The 19,110-nt window shown below is 47.6% G+C and overlaps 2 protein-coding genes across 2 annotated transcripts in view; one reads left to right on the top strand and one right to left on the bottom strand.

Annotated features, from left to right (window-relative positions):
* Positions 1 to 19,110, bottom strand: part of MED12L (mediator complex subunit 12L) — a 156,918-nt gene that overhangs the window by 63,619 nt on the left and 74,189 nt on the right. The window lies entirely within an intron of this gene.
* GPR87 (G protein-coupled receptor 87) lies at positions 14,465 to 16,943 on the top strand. The gene is made up of 2 exons (XM_072867912.1): positions 14,465 to 14,498; positions 15,907 to 16,943. Exons 1-2 carry the CDS (start codon positions 14,465 to 14,467, stop codon positions 16,941 to 16,943), a joined length of 1,071 nt encoding a protein of 356 aa, XP_072724013.1.

The raw sequence follows: 19,110 nt of genomic DNA on the forward strand, positions 1-19,110 counted from the left end.
CCTTGCAAAAGCTGGTCTTCAAAGATGAGCCGTGTCAGAAGTCTCCTACGATCAGGGACTGTACCTGATTCAAGGGAGAGGTCCCGAGGCAAGTGGGAATTTTACAGTTTGCCCACTAGCAGAAATGTGGGAATTAGCACAGGGCCCCCTGGACACACGGCCAGAGGAAGCTGTGCACCAGCACGCGGAGGGCAGCTGGCAGGACCTGCTCCTGCTCCAGCTCCCCACAGGGCTCCACGCAGCCTCAAGGGCACCTATGCAGAAGGCTATCCAGTTTCAGAAGCGGGGGGCTGGGGATTCAGTCCCTCAGATCTTTGAGGAAAAAAGAAAAAAATGTGTATGGAGAAGTCCAGGCAGAACAGACAGAGCAGTCTGAGAAAAGGGACTTGGCAGTCATTGCTCTCGTAGCATGAAATTATTTTTTCTTTCCTCCTGAAGATTTAATGAGGGAGATTTATTTGCTTTATTTTTAAGAAGGCGGCAGAAATGGGAAATTAACCACTTTATCCTCTACTGACACGAAGCAAAATTTTGTCCTGACATAACTACTGCTGTGATTCTTTCAATGCTCTTAAGGCACTAAATTATCTTACTCTAAACGCGTGTACACCCAGGACCACTAACAGCAGGACTGCAAGAGTCAGCAGGCTCACAGTCAAAGTCTTAAAGAACACCATGGCAGTAAAAAGAATGCAGTAAACAGCCAGGCTAGTCATTTTAGCTGAAATATTTAGTTACAGACTTAACATTTTGCTTTCATCCTCCATGCTGTTCAGAAGAGAGGATCTACTGAAAGCACAACATTAAAGATGTCTAAATACAGTCAAATTAATAACTGACATGATAATCTCGATTAGCAGATATTTGCATCTATCCAGCACAAGAGTTTTCAGTATTACATTAAATTCACATTCACCCTGCAGACAAAACTGTATTAACCGAAAGGCACAGGCACGGTTGCACAGGTTGCTGCAAAACACGACTTCAGACTGTCTGCAACGTCTCGCTGCACGAAGGCTGCTGCCTTTAACAGGCACTAACCCACCTCTCAGGTGAATCACTGTCTGCATCCTGGGCGCCCGAGCTGCTCCGGAGCCAGGAAGTGAGCAGGAGCGCGCCGCTCACCTACCCTGGCATGTGAGTCATTCCCAGGAATGAGAAAGCCAGTTGCTCCAGTTGCTCCTGGCCAGGGGAATTTTGACTCTCTGATCAGGTATCGCAAAAAAAGCCATCGGAAGCAAAAAAGCTTACTTCCAGATATGGTTTATTTAACTACCTTATCGCAAGAAATACTCTCATGCCTACTGTAGTTTCAAGATGCATTTTGGAGGATTCTAGGGGACTTTCGAGATGCAGCTCAGAGACAAGCGGAAGGCGACAATGGTGACAGGTAAGTGATCTTTGAGCATCTGAAAAGCGTTTGATAAGTTGTTCTGTGAATCTTCTTGCTCTTAATCACCCTCAAGTGAAAAGAAAACAGGAATTAAGATACAGTTGCTGAAAATTAGACTTGGAACCACAAACTGAATATCAGATCAATTAAAAGTGTGACAAGTTCTCAAAATAGCGTGACTTTACTAACCTTTTATTCATTCATTAAACATTACTCGTTATCTTTTTCCCAATGGCAAAAAAATGGTTTTCTACTAATCGTTCCTTCTAAGATATGAATCAAAGTGCAGGAGGGTTCATGGTTTCAATAACTTACTTCCTGACAGAGCTTAATTCCAATCAAGTAAGATTCAGTAACTATAAAACCTGAATTTGGTATAAAACATTTGTACTGTATTCCTTTTCACCTCTTTCAGTACAGGAAAGCATATTTGAATTCTCTTAATTATATTATACAGAATAAAGGTTCTCTTCCTTCATACTTCACTCAGATCATGTTAAAACTTGTCAGGTTTGCTGGAAAAACCACATAGCTCCGAACAAGCAACCTACAAACTATACGTCTGATTAGACTCAAAGTTTGGGAAATATATAAGGCACTTTCAAAAACCTATGTCATTTAAGCAGTATTTTAGAGTGAAAAGGTTATTCTTCGTTACGAAGAACTGAAAGTAGCAGTGCAATTAAAGTTTTTGTATGTTGAAAAATGACTTGCCATTTGTGCATTATAGGGACTGTATACATCTGCCTTCTCATTACCTATGCTTGGTCTGGAAACTCTGATAGCCTTTCCCACTTTCTTCCATCTTTTTAAAGAAGATTCTGCAATCTTCTTTTAAAAAGGGAAACCAGGAAACTCAGGCAAGCATTCAGCTAATGTCACTGACTCACTCCCAGAAGTACAGGCCCCGGATCACATGAAAGGCTCCAGCGCTCCTCTGGTTATGAGCCGGCTCTGGCGGGCACCTTACTCTTTGGGTAGGCAGCCAGCTCTCCTGCACCAGCCAGGCCTTCTCCTCCCTCCCCGCTCTACGGGAGGGGGAGCTGGCAGCACCGGGGACAACCCCCTGGAGTGCGGGACGTGGGTCAGCTCCTGCAGGAGGGAGAGGAGGGCAAGGGAGCAGAGGAGAGGAGAGAGGCTGAAGGGCGGCCAGGGACCTCAGAAGCAGAAGGTATCTGTTTGCGTTAGGGGTGCGTGAGAAAAAGCAGCACATTTTCAGCAGCACCAGCCGCCGGTTCCTCCTCCCTCCCTCCCTCCCTTCCTGCAGAGGGTTGCCTTTCCCAGCTCAGCCCTGCTGTCTCACCCTCGGCTCCCCTCCCTAGCTGCCGGGGCCGCCCCGGGGCAGGGAGGGAGCGGGGAGACCAGCTCGCCCAGCACCTGCGCCCCGCAGCCCGTTGTGCGCTAGCACGCACCCACGCCGGGTGCTGGAGCGCCCGAGTCCCGGGACGCTGAGGCGTCGGGAGCCGCCTGGCCGCATGGATCCCAGGAGCACGGCTAAGCCGGGAAGACACCCAGGCAGGGCAGCCAGACAGGGAACGAGCGCCGGGAGGGAGGTGGCAAGTCACAATCTGGAGTTTGTCCGACCTCGAAGCAGCCCTTCGGAGGCTAGATGCTCCTTCTCAACTGGGAAGCCTACTCCACTCACTGCACATAGCCCAAGATGAGATATAAAGGGGAAAGCCCCTTCTCTTCTTTTTAGGACAAGTCACTTACTCACCTCCACACAGCAAAGTTCAGAAAGACCTCCTCTTTCACCAAGTGAGCACTAGGAAAAGCCAGTCAAGACATCTGCAGTAAGACTGTAGCATTAAACCTGAAGTGTGCAGTATTTATTGAAAGTTTGGAACTAAGCGAAAATGCGCCTGACGTAAACCAAGAGCTACAGACCCACCATGCTGCTGTCAGCTATCAGGGCTCTGTAGGAAACCAGGCTGCAAGAGACACTAACCCCAGCGCTGCCGAGAAAGCACTTGAGGAAGTCAGCGATATTAATTCCTACGTTTCAGCGGTCCTAACCCTTCCCAATATAAAAAATTACAGTACCTTCTTAAAACAAACAAACAAACAAAACCCCCCAAAACCTCGCACCCTCGATTATCAAATGCAGGTTTCCACATCTGACCACCGCTGAACCTCACAGGAGATCCACAACCACCACTACTTCTTGTTTTTCCTCGGCATAAATCAGCCTTACATCACCTTCACTGCAGCAGCAGCTTCTGCCACTATAGAAGGAACAGCCAAGAGCTGGCAAAGCAGTTGGGCCAGAGGAAGAGCAGCAGCTCTCCGCAGCCGGCACCCTGAAACCCCGCCCAGGATTCGCAGTCCGTCCGTTTCTGAGAACGGCAGAGTGGGGACTCCCCGGGCCGCTCATGAAAAAAATCAGGGCTGCACCAGGCTGAACTTCTCCCAGCCATTCCCCAAAATCCCCGTGTCCTTTTCCTTCCTCTTTGAAATACTGGTGCTGCTGCAAGTAGCTAACGTGGTTAATTGTGTCACAGCAATGTGTACTGAAACACAAAAAAACCCAGCTGACAACTGCAGACGAGGACTTCTTTGTCCTTTTGCAATGTGAATTAGAATTGCATATAAAAAAATCAATAGAAATTGTTTCAATGCAAAGTAAAACACCTAAAAGTAAGACTGGAATTACTTAAAAGTTTAAATGGAACTGTCTACTTGCATGTACCAATAATAATTTATTTTTCCCCACGAGATGTTTTTTCACACTATCCCTTGTAGCATCTGAGAGACCTGGCAGATGCACAATAGCCAGAGCTACAATGGATGAAGGTGTAATGCGATCAATCGCATACCTTCATTTTGTTTCCCCTGTGACCCAGACATCTTGACTGTTTTTAAAGTTTCATTATGAGCTTTTTAACTTAATGTTTTTCATTGCATAATACCAATAATCAAACCTAAAAGGTAATATTTTCAGCAAAAAGCGCCAACAGAACTAGCCTGACGCCCAAGAGAGCCTTCGCCTCGCAGGCGCGCTGCAGAGCGGAGGCCTCTCAGCAGGTCCCTGCTGCTCCCGGGCAGCGCGAAGCAGGGAGGGGCTGCACGGCACCACGCTCCTCCGCGGCACCGCGCACTGCCTGCTCGCCGGGACGGGAGCCAGCTCCTCTGGAAGGAGCTCAAGACCACCCAAGCACCGCAGGCTGAAACTTAATAACCAGTTTTTGCTTTTTGCCCAAACTACTGCATTTATAAAACTTTTTAAAATTTAAAAGACTACAACTTCAGGATAATAAAGCAGACTGGAGAAGTAAGGGCCAGCCTATGGAACTGAAGGGTGATTATTTGACAAAGACTTCCATGCTGCCCGTCACGCCAAGAAGAGAGCCCATGAAAACACAAGCAGAACAAGAATGGAAAGGCCGGGAGAGAAGCTTGTGAAGAGATTAAAAGAGGGAAAAGTTGAAGTTATTCTGGAGACATACATGTAAATGTGAACCTGCTTCTGGCCTCCACCTTGGAAGGGAAGACCAGAAACGTGACCTGGTGAGAGATTAAAACTGTGTCTTCCAAGTAGCAGCAGAACTGTAATCCAGTGGGATGGAAAGGGGACAAAGTTTGCAAACGACACCAAACTGGGAGGAACGGCTGATAGCCCCGAGGGTCGTCCTGCCATCCAGAGGGACCTCCATAGGCTGGAGAAATGGGCCGGCAGGAACCTCGTACAGTTCAGCAAGAAGTGCAAAGGCCTGCCCCCAGGGAGCACAGCCCCCTGCACCAGGACCTGCTGGGGTGCCAGCCGGAAAGCAGCTCCGCAGGGAAACACCTGGTGGACAAGTTGAACGTGAGCCAGCAGCCTGCCCTTGCAGCAAAGCAGGCCAACAGCCTCCCAGGCTGCATTAGGCAAAACCGCCAGCAAGGCACGGGTGGTGACCCTTCCTCCTGGCTCAGCACTGCGAGGCCACACCTGCAGTGCTGGGTCCAGCTCTGGGCTCCCCAGTACAAGACAGACAGGGACATACTGGAGCCCAGCACAGGGCCACACAGACCACCAACGTACTGGAGCATCTGATGTACCAGGGGGGCTGAGAGAGCTGGGACTGTTCAGCCCGGGGAAGAGCAGGCTCAGGGGCATCCCATCAATGTGCACAAACACCTGCAGGGAGGGTGCAAAGAGGACGGAGCCAGGCTCTTTCTGGTGGTGTCCAGTGACAGGACCAGGGGCGATGGGCACACACTGACACACAGGAGGTTCCCTCTGAACATCGGGGGTTTTGGTGGTGGTGGTGGTTTGGGTTTGGTTGTTTGTTTTTTTTTAAACTACTGTGAGGGTGGTCAAGCCCTGGAACAGGTTTCCCGGAGAGGCTGTGGAGTCTCCATCCTTGGAGATACTCACTGCCTGACCGGACATGGTCCTCGTCAGCCAGCTGCAGCTGATGCTGCTCTGAGCAGGGAGTTGGAGCTGATGAGCAACTGCAAAAGACAATGTCAGGAAGGAGTTTAAAAGACTGCAGGTGGAGGCTAAGTGGGCAGCAGTGAGCGGGTGGTGGTGCCAGGCAGCCAGAACTTTGGGACTGCCACCTCCACCTAACCCCGCTGAGAGCGCTGCACATGGAAGTTGCATCTTGCGTGGCATATTCCTAATGGGGGTTCAAAGAAAGCAGCTCTATAGGGTTACAACACAGCTTCCACTATCAGTAGCTTTTGTGCAACCAGGTACAACCATCAGCAGCATCTTCTAGAAAGAAGCAAAGGAAACATTCCAGAGTTAATCTTTTCCTCCTGTCTAATTAGAGGCTGCCGTACTGAGAAAATATTAATTATGCCAATCCTGCCAACGACTGCATTGTGCTCTCTTATTTTTCTTTTTCCTTTTTTTTTTTTTTTTTTTAAAGAAAAAGAAAAGGCAAGCAATTGCAACACACAGCTCCTCTTCCACCAACAACGGCCATTTACCTGCTGCCCAGTGGGATAGCATTTCTGTTTGGCAGCTCTCTCCTAACTCTTATGTAGAAGCAACCGCAGCCTAAAGGAGCTGTACTTTAGCACTACATTCATACTACACTGCTTTAGAAATGGCAGTCAAGGTGCTGGCCTCTTCTACAGAAAAGACCAGCCTGCATACAGCCCATCGCGGTAGTCAGCCTGCAAAGAGCAAAGCACAATACGCAAGACCAGGACCCCCAATAAATGCGTAACAGTAGTTTCTGCTTTTTGGTCATGAAAAATGCACATGCTTGTCGTTAATGCAACAAAGGACTGGAAAGCATTTCTTCAACATCACTGAGGAACTACGATGCATGTTCAAAAGGAAAGAGAATTCATGCATCTGTAGATTCTGCAAATAAGTTTAAAAAATAAACAGCCTTACAGTAACAATTAACAACATTTACTAGATTTTGTAACCTCTACATAGAAAATCTGACTCAAAGTAAGTAATATTAATCCGGGAACTTTTAATAAGGAATAGTTCAAAAGAGAGAAAAAAGAAAGAACTTGATAGTTCAGGCAGCATCCCAAAAAGGTCTCATGTCAGAGCTATCCCATATAGGGGAAAATAAGGGTTCATAATCATTCTCTTGAAATGAGAAAAAAATTAACATTTTATTTTTGTTACATTTGGACAAAATATTCCAAAAGTGACTTTGAGAAAGTTAGATATGTCCAAAGAATTTTATTTCTTTTTTAAGTGAGGAAATCATGTTATCCTAAGGGTATATTCCCCCAAAATAGAGAATTTTGCATATTAAACAGTATTATTCAATGCTTACTGCAGCACTCTGCTACACCCAGTTCAGGCCCTCCTGCAAAGGTGCAAACTGCACGTGAGATTTCAGGCAATACCTACAGTAAAGCACGGGTAGAGACTGAGGTAGGAACCGTAAATGAGCACATTTAGCTGGTTACTCAGATGCAAGGTAAATCTAGCACAGGCACTGGAAATATGCATGGTACTTCTAGCTGTCATATACAAAGGACCAAGAAAGACTAAACCCCAAATTTCATGAAGTGACTGCACGCGGGAAGCTCTACAGGTTACAGGAATGGCATACAGATAATTTTTCTCGGAGACACCTCTTGGGCAAAATGACTGTGGGGAAGGAAGTCTCCGTTAGCAGCGTGTCTCAATGCGGATGTGGAGGGACTGCTCTTCCCACGTGCGTACCGACACAGATGTCAGCTCAGCGTTCGGCAGAGACTTCCATGGGGAGGTGTGCTCCCTAACCACTGGCATCGCGCTATTGAAGACGAACTGCTATTGAAGACGAACGGAAGGGGTAGGGCAGGGACAGGACAGGATCCTGGAGACAAAAGCAGCTGCTCCACCAGCTGAAGGCAGATGGAAGCAAGTTGCACCGCACCTTGCCCAGGGCTGGGACGCTGTGCTGTTCAGAGACACGTGAGAGAAAAGTTAGGCTGGAATTGAGGGGAAGTTCAAGGAGGAACCTGAAAACCAAGAAGGGGGTTTTGTACTAGACACTAAAGCAGGCAAGAAGCTTTCCGAGCAGAGACAGTGGTTCCTGTTTCTGGATATGACTACACAGACAAGCACCATAAGCCACAGCTGAAGACAGTTATACCCTAGTTCTTATTTTTCAGCCGCTCTGCAATTCAGTCGGTTAAGCATGGCGGTGTTACTGCACTACAGGGAACCAGCTCATACTGTCTGCACGCCCCTCCGCCACCACGCTCCTAGGAAGGTGGGCACCGGGAGCCGAGGGCACAAAGCCCCACGGAGGGCTATTTTCACCCTCTCCCCAGCCACCCCACATTGAAGCAGTTCCCAGTTGGAGGCAGCCAGCACATGCCAGCTGGCTCAGTCAGACATAGGGTGGTGGACACCACCATTTAGCTAAGCCAGCCTTTGGCAGGCACGCAGGAGCAGGCACCCCAGGTCTCTACCGCTGCAGCAGAGCGTGGCTGAGGCAGGGGCACCCCTGGAGCTGCCCACCCCACCCCAGGCAGGGCCAGCGACACCAGGCTGCAGGGCCGTGCCCAGTTGGGAGGTACGTCCCAGGATGGAGATCCACAGCCTCCATGGGCAACCTGCACCCGTGTTTGACCACCCACACAGTAAAAAAAAAAAAGGCGTTTTCTTGTGCTCAGATGCAATCTCCTGAGTCTCAGCTTGTGCCCACTGCCTCCCATCCGGCCAGTGGGCACCACTGAAAAGAGAGAGCCACGCTCCCTCCCGCCAGGTACTCCGGCAGACTGTAGGAGCCCCCTGAGCCATCGCTGGCCCAGCCTGAACCAGCTCAGCTCTCCCAGCCCCTCGGCAGACAAAAGACGCTATACTTGGTCTACGATTACATCTGAGCACATGTGGCTGTGGTCCTGCAGTGGACAGGAGTCTCTGGCTAACACAACCCTAGCGTTACGCTAGTTCTTGTCACTGTTCGTGCTGCTGCCAGCGGCGTGGCGTCTCTTGGCACAACAGGTACAGAAGCACAGTTCCAAGGACGGGGATGTGACAGCTAGAGAAATGCAAAAAATAAGAAAGTGTGCAAAGCACAGGAGAGTAAGAGGCGCATACTCACTCACTGTAGGTACAAATTCCAACAGGAATACAAAGTTATTTCACTATGCATTAACAGTATATTAACATACACTTTTACCAAAAGGGAGATGGACAATTTTTAACAGAGGCCTCCGAGGAAGGAAAAGCTTGTAGTGTCCTAATTATTGGGACTGGGCTTTCTTTTCGTGAACACGGAAAAGCACAAAGGAAGAGAAATAGGTGCAAGCGGGGAAAAATAGAACATTAAGGCTTGCTCAGGTGATGCGGTATAGGAGTGGACTGAAATACAGAAGAGAGCAGGGATGCAGGCTCCACTTGCCTGCGTGTGCAGAAGCTTTATGCACACATACACTTACTCTGCAGCCTACGCTGATGCTTTTTTCCCCTAAATCTTTACAATTAAACTCAGTGATTTGGTTCTGGTGGGCAACAGAAAATAACACAATTGCAGGCAGCCAATAGCAAATTTAATAAACTGCCTCACGTTCGTGTTGTTTACATTAACTCTGTCATTTACCAGACTTTATGGTGGTGAATGCAGATTGGCTGGCAAGAAGCCACGTATCAAAAAGTTATGTGCTCAAATAAAAAAAAAATCACTTAAAACTCTGCAGCCCTGTGACCTACAATATCTAGTCTAGTTCACAAAGAAAATTTTCTAATTTTTAAAAAGTTGTAAATAAGATGAAAAAAGAGCAATTAGATTTGAGGATATAGAATTTCTTTAAACAGTGAGGCAACTTAAAGCCTTAGTCATTAGAAGAACTATACAGTCATTCCCTAGCCATATGACACTGAAGTCTGCCATGCAACCTACTATTTAATTTCTCATCTGAGGTTATATCAGTCATGCATATAAACCAGTCTATCAACATTAGCAGTAAAAGATTACCTCATCTGTGAAACAGTAGGTACTTAACTTACATTTATTTAATGGAGTTGACAGCCTTTAGGGGAATGACAGAAAAAAGCCAACTACCGACCAAGTGCATAAACTACAAGAAGTAAAAAGTATTCTGGTTTAAAAAGCTACTTGAATCAAGGAGCAGCTTCTAGTGCATCTTCAAAACCATTCAAGCAGAATATATGTATATGGAAGAACGAGACAGCTGGTTAGGATTAAATTGATCAGAAGGAAAGTGTCCTGAGAACTGGACAAGGAGTGGAAAACCAACATTGCCCAGCACAGAAATACCATATTCAAACAAGTAAAAAAGCCATTATCAGGGTGCATAGCCAGCGAACAATTATAAAATATCTTAAAAGACTCTTTAAAGAGAAGGCAGTCTTCATCTCCCATTCCAGGAGAACACATGGAAAAGGGTGAATTCTCCACATGTGATAACTTTCTTCCTGCTCCTAGAGTCTGCAATATAGTGGTCTCTATCAGAAAAAATGAAGCTTCTGGAGTACAGGGATGCACCAGATTTGACTCAAATGAGCCTTGCTCACCCACCCTAGCATGCAAATAACAAAGCCACACTACTCCAAGTGCTCTATCTACCACAGTACCCCTTAGTCTGATAGACTTAAGTAGGAAGCTATGGAAACACCTCTGGACTGGTGAGTCTAAGCAGGATCATCTCTGTGTATCCCAGAATTGTGTCCCATGACCAGCTCTGTGCCGCAGGGGCCATCGTGCCTGCACCTCTCTGCTGCTCTGCACAAACCTGTTTGAGACTTTAAAGCTTCACACTACAGCAGCGTAAGGGAAAGTCTTCAGCACATAATTAGGGCAGCCGTCAGTAGGTGTTGTCTCTAACCTCCACCCCATGCATGCACCAAAGCCTCCCTGCTGAGCTCAGCTGTGCCAGCAAGGCAGGATACAGAACACTGCTCATGTAGTTTAGCTGTCACAGTTTATGTTTGTGAAGAGTTTGCTGCTTTCTTTTTGCAACCCATACTTTGTTGGGATATTTGTGGAACATGTTTTAACATTAAAACCGTCAGGAAGAAGATGACACAGAGGTATCCATTCAGAGGCTTGATCCTAACTGGTCTCCAGGAACAACGAGCAAGCTCCCAGTATGGCTTCCAGGTGACCTGTATCTCCCTGGGCACTTAGAGTGTGGTCACATCTTCACTGGCCAGGGAGACGCATGTGGCAGGCATCCCCCACAGTCAGTACTCTGGGCAGGAGTCAGCAAGTCCATATGGGATTCGCTAAGACTAGGCAACGCTGACTTGAGAAGCGTAAGAGATGGGATCCTGCTGCTCCTGTCACCCATGCAGCACCTTCCCGCACTGTGTCTGGAAGGGACAACAGAGCACAACCACCGAGCAGCCGGGCTGCTTCAGCAAGCACAGGTTTTGCATAGGCTCGGGAGATAAGCAGACTGCACCTGAGCAGAGGAGTTACAGGGCAAGCACGGGAGCAGCGCTGATACTATCAAACCCCAAGAGGCACAGGTAAGCCCATCAGAGACTGGGGACTGCAACACATTCCCTGGGGTGGCGAGAAACATGCCTGTCCAGGGAGAGCCTTCTGTGACAGTGATGTAGCCATTTCTGGTCCAAGTGATTGCAGTCCATCCTCTACAGTAGTTTTCAGCTACAAAACGATGGGCTAAATCCCAAGACTCAGACTAACAGCCCAGTGGGTTCAAGTAACAGTACCCAAGAAACAAAACACTACCCACAAGGAGGAAGGAAACTGCATTTTGATCCACACTGAATTGGGGCTTGAGAGTCTTAAGGATGCTGTGGATGGCCCGTCTCTGCTGACAGTAAAGCACAGGATGCAGACAAGAATGTGAACAGTGCAAGCCAGAGGAAGAGGCCAGAGGACAGCTAGGCAGAGATCTCCAGCTAGGCAGCAAGGGAGCTTTCTCACCAGTGTCAGAAAACATCCATCAGTTTTCTGATGTAAAACCAGAGTCAGAACCTTTGGAGAGTGTAGGGCCTGTCTGTACATGAAGAGGCATTCACGGATACTACCTGGTGCTAGATTTTTGTGGTCTCTTAGTGACAACATCCACCTAAAAGGACAGATGCAGAGGTGGAAAAAGCCAGGAGCCTTTTTTGACAGGATTTAGAGCAAATCCCTTCAGGACCTGCAGTAACTGGCCTTACACAAGAAGTCCATTTAGCACAGATCTGATCCCCAGCTCCATCGAACCCTGCAGCATTTGCCAGGGTTACAGCATGGGAGACTGCAGTCCCACTGCCTCCAATCTCAGGCAACACAGCCGATGCTTTACTAACTTCTCTGGACAGAGGATCTGGGAGAGCACTTGCCTGAAGAGCCTGAGAGCAGGGAGCTTTCCAGGGACCAGGACCAGGAATTACGCAGACTTAAAAGGAACTCTGAAAAGCAGGGAAATAAGCATCTTATTTGCGTAAGAAGATAGATATGCATATTTTCATAAAATCACATATTCTTTTGATCTCAGTGCCTCCTGGGCAAAAAAGGATAGCTGCAAATTATAAACAACAGCAAAAAAGCAATAGGTTACTGCTTCTCAGACCAAGAGAAAACAAAATATCTAAAATACCCCTAACAATCTCATTGTGGACCCCAATTATTATCAGAGCAAACAATGCCAGACAAGAAGCCAAACCGACAAAAAGCTTAAAATATCAGAATTAAAATTTTTACCGACACTTTAAAATGTAATGATTTGCTTCACTGCCATCTAGTGACAATTCAACACAGGTCATAACACAGTGATATTCACATAAAACAAGTTTAGATCTGCAAAAGGGCTTCAGCAGTTTCATCGACTACTCAGTCCCACATGAGAGGCAGTCAGGTCCAGTGTAATTGCTGAGATCCAAACTATTTTGCTAGTTTTCCTATCAAAACTTGTAACCAGAAAGTGAAGCATGGAAAAATCAATGCATTTGCATACTGCAAGAGTAAAGCAATGATCTGGAATGTAGTCTTATGAATTAGTATTGTCAAAATTTCTTTGAACAATGTCAAAACACTATAATGCCATCATAGCATAAATTAGATTCTGCAGTTTTTCAGTATTCCCTGTAGGCTGGCTTCATAATACTCTGAAGCACTTCATTCAAAACCATGAGAAAGGAACAGGAACTTACAATTTCCACCCCAATTTGCTGGATACATTATACACACATATCTCATAATTACATATGAAACTTTTTTACTTCAAGAAGTGAGAGATGATAAACTTAAAAAAAAAAATCCCACTCTCAGGCATCCACCACTGAAATGTCTAAGATCGCAAATAAACGAACAGGACGGCCAAGCAAGAGATGTCAGGAATAAGGTCGAGGGCCTTTACCAAGGAGCAAGAAACCAGCTGTAGCGGCAGGTCACAACAAAGGCATACAACCATTCAAGCGGCATGTTCTGGTAGTCAGGAGACAAACTTCACCTACTGCAGTGTCTGGGATGGTACGTTTGCAAACACTTGCACACTAACCTATTTTCAAAACTGAGAAGAGCGGTGTAGAAGTACCCACCTGGAGAATATCAAATCCAGTACCAATTTAAGAAAAGAACATTCGTGGCCAGGCTGTCAGAGTCCTGTCACAGTCCAGGTTTCTGCAAAGGTTTGGTCCAAACTTTTGAAAGAAATCAAACTGAGGAAAACAGGTTTTAAAAAGTTAAAATCAAACATTTTTACAGAGGTTAACAAACTTGAAATGAAGTTTTCTGGGACAAAAAATGCAGTATCATGCAGCTAAGGACAATAAAAAAGCCTGCCGCACACTAGCACAGGTGCCTGTGAAGCACCGAGGGGACAGAAAGCGTGACAGAGCTGATCCCAGCACAGCCGTTTGCCACCTACCTGGTGCAGACATAAGGAGGAACTGAGGAAAAGAGATCCCAGAAAATGTTAGATGAGGTGTTTCAGTGGTGATAAGGAACTCGGCCACCAGGAAACAAGCTTTTCTTAAACCTCATATGCAAAACAGCGCACAATATTTGTCAATGGGATTCAAGGAAGATTATCTTAACTGGATCAGATACAGAGAAGGCCTGGTGTCTTCAAGTCTTGCAGAAACACATGAAGGCTTGCTTAATCACAGTAAATGAAGTCTCAGTACAGTGAGAAACGTCCCTCTATATGCAGAGGGCTAAGTATCAGAGATGGACATGGGTTCTTTAAATGAAAGGCACTGGTACAAGAATATACGAGACAGAAAGTGGCCATGGAGACATTTAGGCTGGAAATCAGAATAATGTTGCTAAATATTATAGCAATAAAGCTCCAGCACAGCGCTCTCAGTGAGGTGGAGAAAGGGAAACAGTTTTAACAGTGAAACTGGCAGGCTTACAAGAGCTCAGGTGGCAGGACGGCCTGCCACGATGCAGCGACGCCCAGCTCCAAGTGGAGATGTGGCAATGAAGACCTCGACGGCTGTGCAGCATCCAGAGATCAGCCATCAGCATGCCTCAGCCCTTCCCTTGGGAATTCTGGCGGATGCTAATTTCCCAGAGCTCCTCTCCACACTGGGGAGAGCAAGCTGGGGTCTTCTGTTTTGCTTTGGTTTTAATGCCGATTTATTTTCCCCAGAATGTAAAGCTGGCACAGCCCATGCCGCATCCTGGATCTACGGCTGCCAGAGGGACTCCTGAAAAGCATTGCAGCTGAAAACCTACAGCAACACAAACGATGGGGTACAATTTGTCTTATGGAAAACTGCCAGGTAAAATAACGTTGGAAATGTAAGTGATTGAGAAGTGTTTATTGTATTACTGTCAGTTCCCACCAACATTTTAAAGAAGTCATTTCAGAAAAGGCTGTCTAGACACTGCCAAGTGCTGCCCCGGGGGTGCCGGTCCTGGTTCACCACACCAGCCAAGTTCAGAGTATAAACAATATCAAATAAAATGTGCTATAGTTTTATGAGAGAATTTATAAGTCTGAAGTGTTTTCACAAACATTTACACATGAAATCTTAAAAGCCCCAGAGACTGTGATTTTTAAATACATTTAAGTACGCTAAGTTTTAAATTAGCATTTAATAGGCCCAAAGAGTCTCTCTGGAGTCCTGTCTCTTGATAAACAGATCATCTCAGCTCACAAGTTGCATTCTGTCAAGACAGCCAAGAGCTGACACCCTGTAATTTTGATCAATAGTTCGTTCCCAACACGCTGGCGTGCAGCTGCGTTTGCCCACACCCCTGCGCAAGAGCAGCGACGGGCTCTGCAGAGCTCGGCCTGCAGCGCGGGGAGCGCCCACTCCGCTTGGATGGCAGGCGGCTTAAGGGAGCTCAAATCCTTCTCACATTTCACAGGTTCTCTCTACAGAGAATTTCCAGGCTATTTATCTTCTTCAAATACTGAGAAAATGTTTACTTGCACAAACCCCGCCTGCCGCAAGGCTGGCCAGGCCCTGCTGCTCCCCCCGCCCCAGCACCGCTCCGGCCTGCGCCCACCTTACCCAGGCTCACCACCGCTCCGGCAGCCAGCGCCAGCCAGAGCCCCGAAAACAGGCGTGACCGCCACGTCTGTGGCGCAGATGCCAGCAGGCCCTGCCCGTGCCGCGGAAAGGGAGGACGCCGCCGGCGCGGCCGCGAGACCAGGTGGCAGGGACCGGCCCCACACAGGCTGCACAGCGCCCGACCCGGGCCTCGCCTCACGGGTCCTTCCAACAGCCCAAACTCAAAGCCTCTCCAGCGACAGACGGGCTGCGCTGCCGCCCATCGCCACGCAGCATCCACCCCACCGAGCTGGGCTTTCCCGGCTCCTCGCCCGCAGGGCGGCGGCAAGGGCAGGCAGGGAGCTCGTGAGTAGCGCGGGGACCTGGGGAATATACACGCACTCACATCCTGCGCGTTTTTCCTGTCAACCTATTTGCAGAAGCACCTTTATATTTCAGCAGGAAGCACAGACGTCGTGCTCAGAGGCTAGCAAGCCTCAGGCACATTTATTTTGACACGTGCAATACTTAGGAGCACTGTTTTAAACTCAGGTTTTCCAGGCTGGGTAATCCGAGCAGCCTCCAGAATTGCCCAGAGATAGGACATTTTCTAGAGGACAGTTTTAAACCAGCCCCATTTGTAAAACGCTAGAAACACACTTAAACTTGTTGTTTTCCCTCATTCCCACAGATGATCGTCTGAGCCAAGACAACAGTACCTCACTCAACTCCACAGCAGGCTTACTCGGGAACTCCACGCACAATGAATTCACCACCATCGTCTTGCCTGTGCTTTACCTCATCATTTTCCTGGCAAGCATCTTGCTGAATGGCCTAGCCGTGTGGATTTTTTTCCACATCAGAAATAAAACAAGTTTTATATTTTACCTCAAAAACATAGTGGTTGCAGACCTTCTCATGACACTGACGTTCCCATTCAAGATAATCCAGGACTCGCAGCTGGGACCGTGGCACTTCAACTCTTTCCTGTGCCGATACACCACGGTTCTGTTTTACGCAAACATGTACACCACAATTGTGTTCCTCGGACTCATCAGCATCGACCGCTACCTGAAAGTTGTGAAGCCTTTCGGAGACTCCAGGATGTACAGCATCACCTTCACCAAGATCTTATCTGCCTGCGTTTGGGTTGTAATGGCTTTCCTAGCTTTACCAAACCTGATTCTTACAAACGGCTACCCGACAAAGAAAAACATTGACGACTGCGTAAAGCTGAAGTCCCCCTTGGGAGTCAAGTGGCACACAGCTGTCATTTACATCAACACCTGCATGTTTGTAGTGGTGCTGATAGTACTGATAGGATGTTATATTGCGATATCCAGGTACATTTATAAATCGAGCAAACAATTTATTAGCTCATCAAGCAGAAAGCGAAAGCATAATCAAAGTATAAGGGTTGTTGTGGCTGTATTTTTCACTTGCTTTCTGCCATATCATTTGTGCAGAATACCCTTTACTTTTAGCCATCTAGATAAAATTTTAGATGACTCTGCACATAAAATCTTGTATTACTGTAAGGAAATGACACTGTTCCTATCTGCATGTAATGTCTGTCTGGATCCAATAATTTACTTCTTCATGTGTAGATCATTCTCACGAAGGCTGTTCAGAAAATCAAATATGCGAACCAGGAGTGAGAGTATTAGATCACTTCAGAGCGTTAGAAGATCAGAAGTGCGCATATACCATGAATACACCGATGTCTGAAGTCACCCGCACAGAGACTTTTGCTAACTTGTGAGAATATTTGTACATCGTGTAAATAAAACGTATCTTTGAGTCTCTGACCACAGAAGTTCATTATGGAATGTGCAGACATGTACAGCTTCTCTGTTTCAGCATACCTAACACCCATTTCAAACGTCAAAAGCTTAAACCCACACAGAGATCAGGTTCACTTAGAGGGGTTTTGGGGGTTGTGTTGGTTGGGTGGGTTTTTTAAGGCCGAAAGAAGCTAAGGATGCCTCAGCTCGGAAAGCAACCTGGAGCTCCAGGAGGCTCCAGCTGAGATGCACAGGGTCTGGGCTCGGAGCGGGATCCAACAAGGCGAGTCAGCAGTTCCCCAGGCTTCGCGTTTGCTGTACAGCCTTTGTTTCTGCCCGTTTCTACCTGCCCAGATGAAGAGCTCTGCCGTACGAGGACAGCACGTTTCACCCCACCTACCGCTGAGCTCACCAACACGGGGGACGCGCGGGCACAGGCCCGGCCGCAGCGTCAGCCCCTGCACCGCGGCACGGCCGCGCCGGGGCCTGGCGGATGGGTGCCAGGGGCACGCGGCAGGTGAGGGAGAGGGAGGAGGCGGCACGCGCTCCTGCGGAGACCCTCGGCGTGCCCGCGGCAGGCGGCCGCTGGGGCCGGGCAGCCACAGGCCTTATCTGCAGAAGCGGCACTTCACTGCCAGCTGAAAGCGTCTCCGCTTTTCCTCTCGGGTGTTTGCGGTGCCAGCAACACAGTCTCATCCACAGATCAAACCTACCAGAGCGCTACTCACTCCTTTCAAAATATCAAACATAAACTAGGATTGTGTTTGAATTTGTTAAGTCTCTTCTCAAAAAAAAAAAAAAAAAAAAAAGAAAGTAAAAGACAGTTAAAACAGCTTTTAATTCCCATTTATCTCAGTCTAAGTGAGGAAACAACAAAAAATGTCCCTTGACAGACTCGAATGTGACAAGTCTGAGCAATTGACATCAAGCTGAAAATTCAGCTTCCCTGCACCTTTTATGCTTGCTTAATACAACAGAAATAAGACTTAAAGCATTAGGAATTTTTTGTTCAAAATTATTTATAACTTGGCTGCTTTCAACTCTTGGAAACAATAATTGTGTGCAATAAACAGGTGAAATTCATTTTTGGAGAGCAGTTCAGGCAACACATGCAGGGTATTATTTCACACTGTGGTACACGCAACCAGAGCAGAGGAAATATTAAAGAAGAACATCCAAAATCAAGGCAAGAAGAAAGGAATAATGAAAGACCAACACAGCAGCTGCTGCATGAGATAGTGTTGACTAACAACTACATTATTTAAAAAAAGAAACCAAGTCCTGGAGAGTACCCACCAGAGCTAATACTGACTGGGACACCTCAAGTCGTTTCAATGAGATCCTGGCAGGCTTCGCACCACAGAATCACAGAATCGTATAGGTTGGAAAAGACCTTTAAGATCATCAATTCCAACCATATACCTAACACTACCGAGACCACCACTACACCATGTCCCTGAGCACCTCATCCAAACGGCTTTTAAATACCTCCAGGGATGGCGACTCAACCCCTTCCCTGGGCAGCCTGTGCCAGTGCTTGATAACCCTTTCAGTGAAGTAAAATTTCCTAATATCCAGTCTAAACCTCCCCTGGCGCAACTTGAGGCCATTTCCTCTCGTCCTATCTCTTGTTACCTGGGAGAAGAGACCGACCCCACCTCTCTCCAGCCTCCTTTCAGGCAGTTGTAGAGAGCGATGAGGTCTCCCCTCAGCCTCCTTTTCTCCAGGCAAGCAGTTGAGACGCAAGCAGTTGACCACGCGAGCAGTTGACAGGACTCCAGATTTGTTTATGACAAGGGCAGAAGAAACCAAAACCACTTGTCACAACCGCTTGTGCAAACATTCCCGAGCTGGTTTTGCACCAGCTCGTCCTGGCGGTGCAGGGCAGGCAGCCGAGCTGGCCGGGGCACTCACGCCAACAGGGCGGCAAGAGGCACAGCAGGGTCCAAGGCTGCTCCAGCAGCTCCTCCACCCCGGGATAATGGTGTGGGAACCTCTCAGGGAAAGGCAGAGGCAGACAGACAAGCTGCTCCTCCTCCTTTGATGGCTGCACTCTACAAAGGAGGCCATCTCCCACCGAACGGCATGGGCACGTGCCCTGGGTGCCTCCC

This window comes from Ciconia boyciana, chromosome 7, assembly GCF_034638445.1.
Source record: "Ciconia boyciana chromosome 7, ASM3463844v1, whole genome shotgun sequence".
Lineage (NCBI taxonomy): Eukaryota > Metazoa > Chordata > Aves > Ciconiiformes > Ciconiidae > Ciconia > Ciconia boyciana.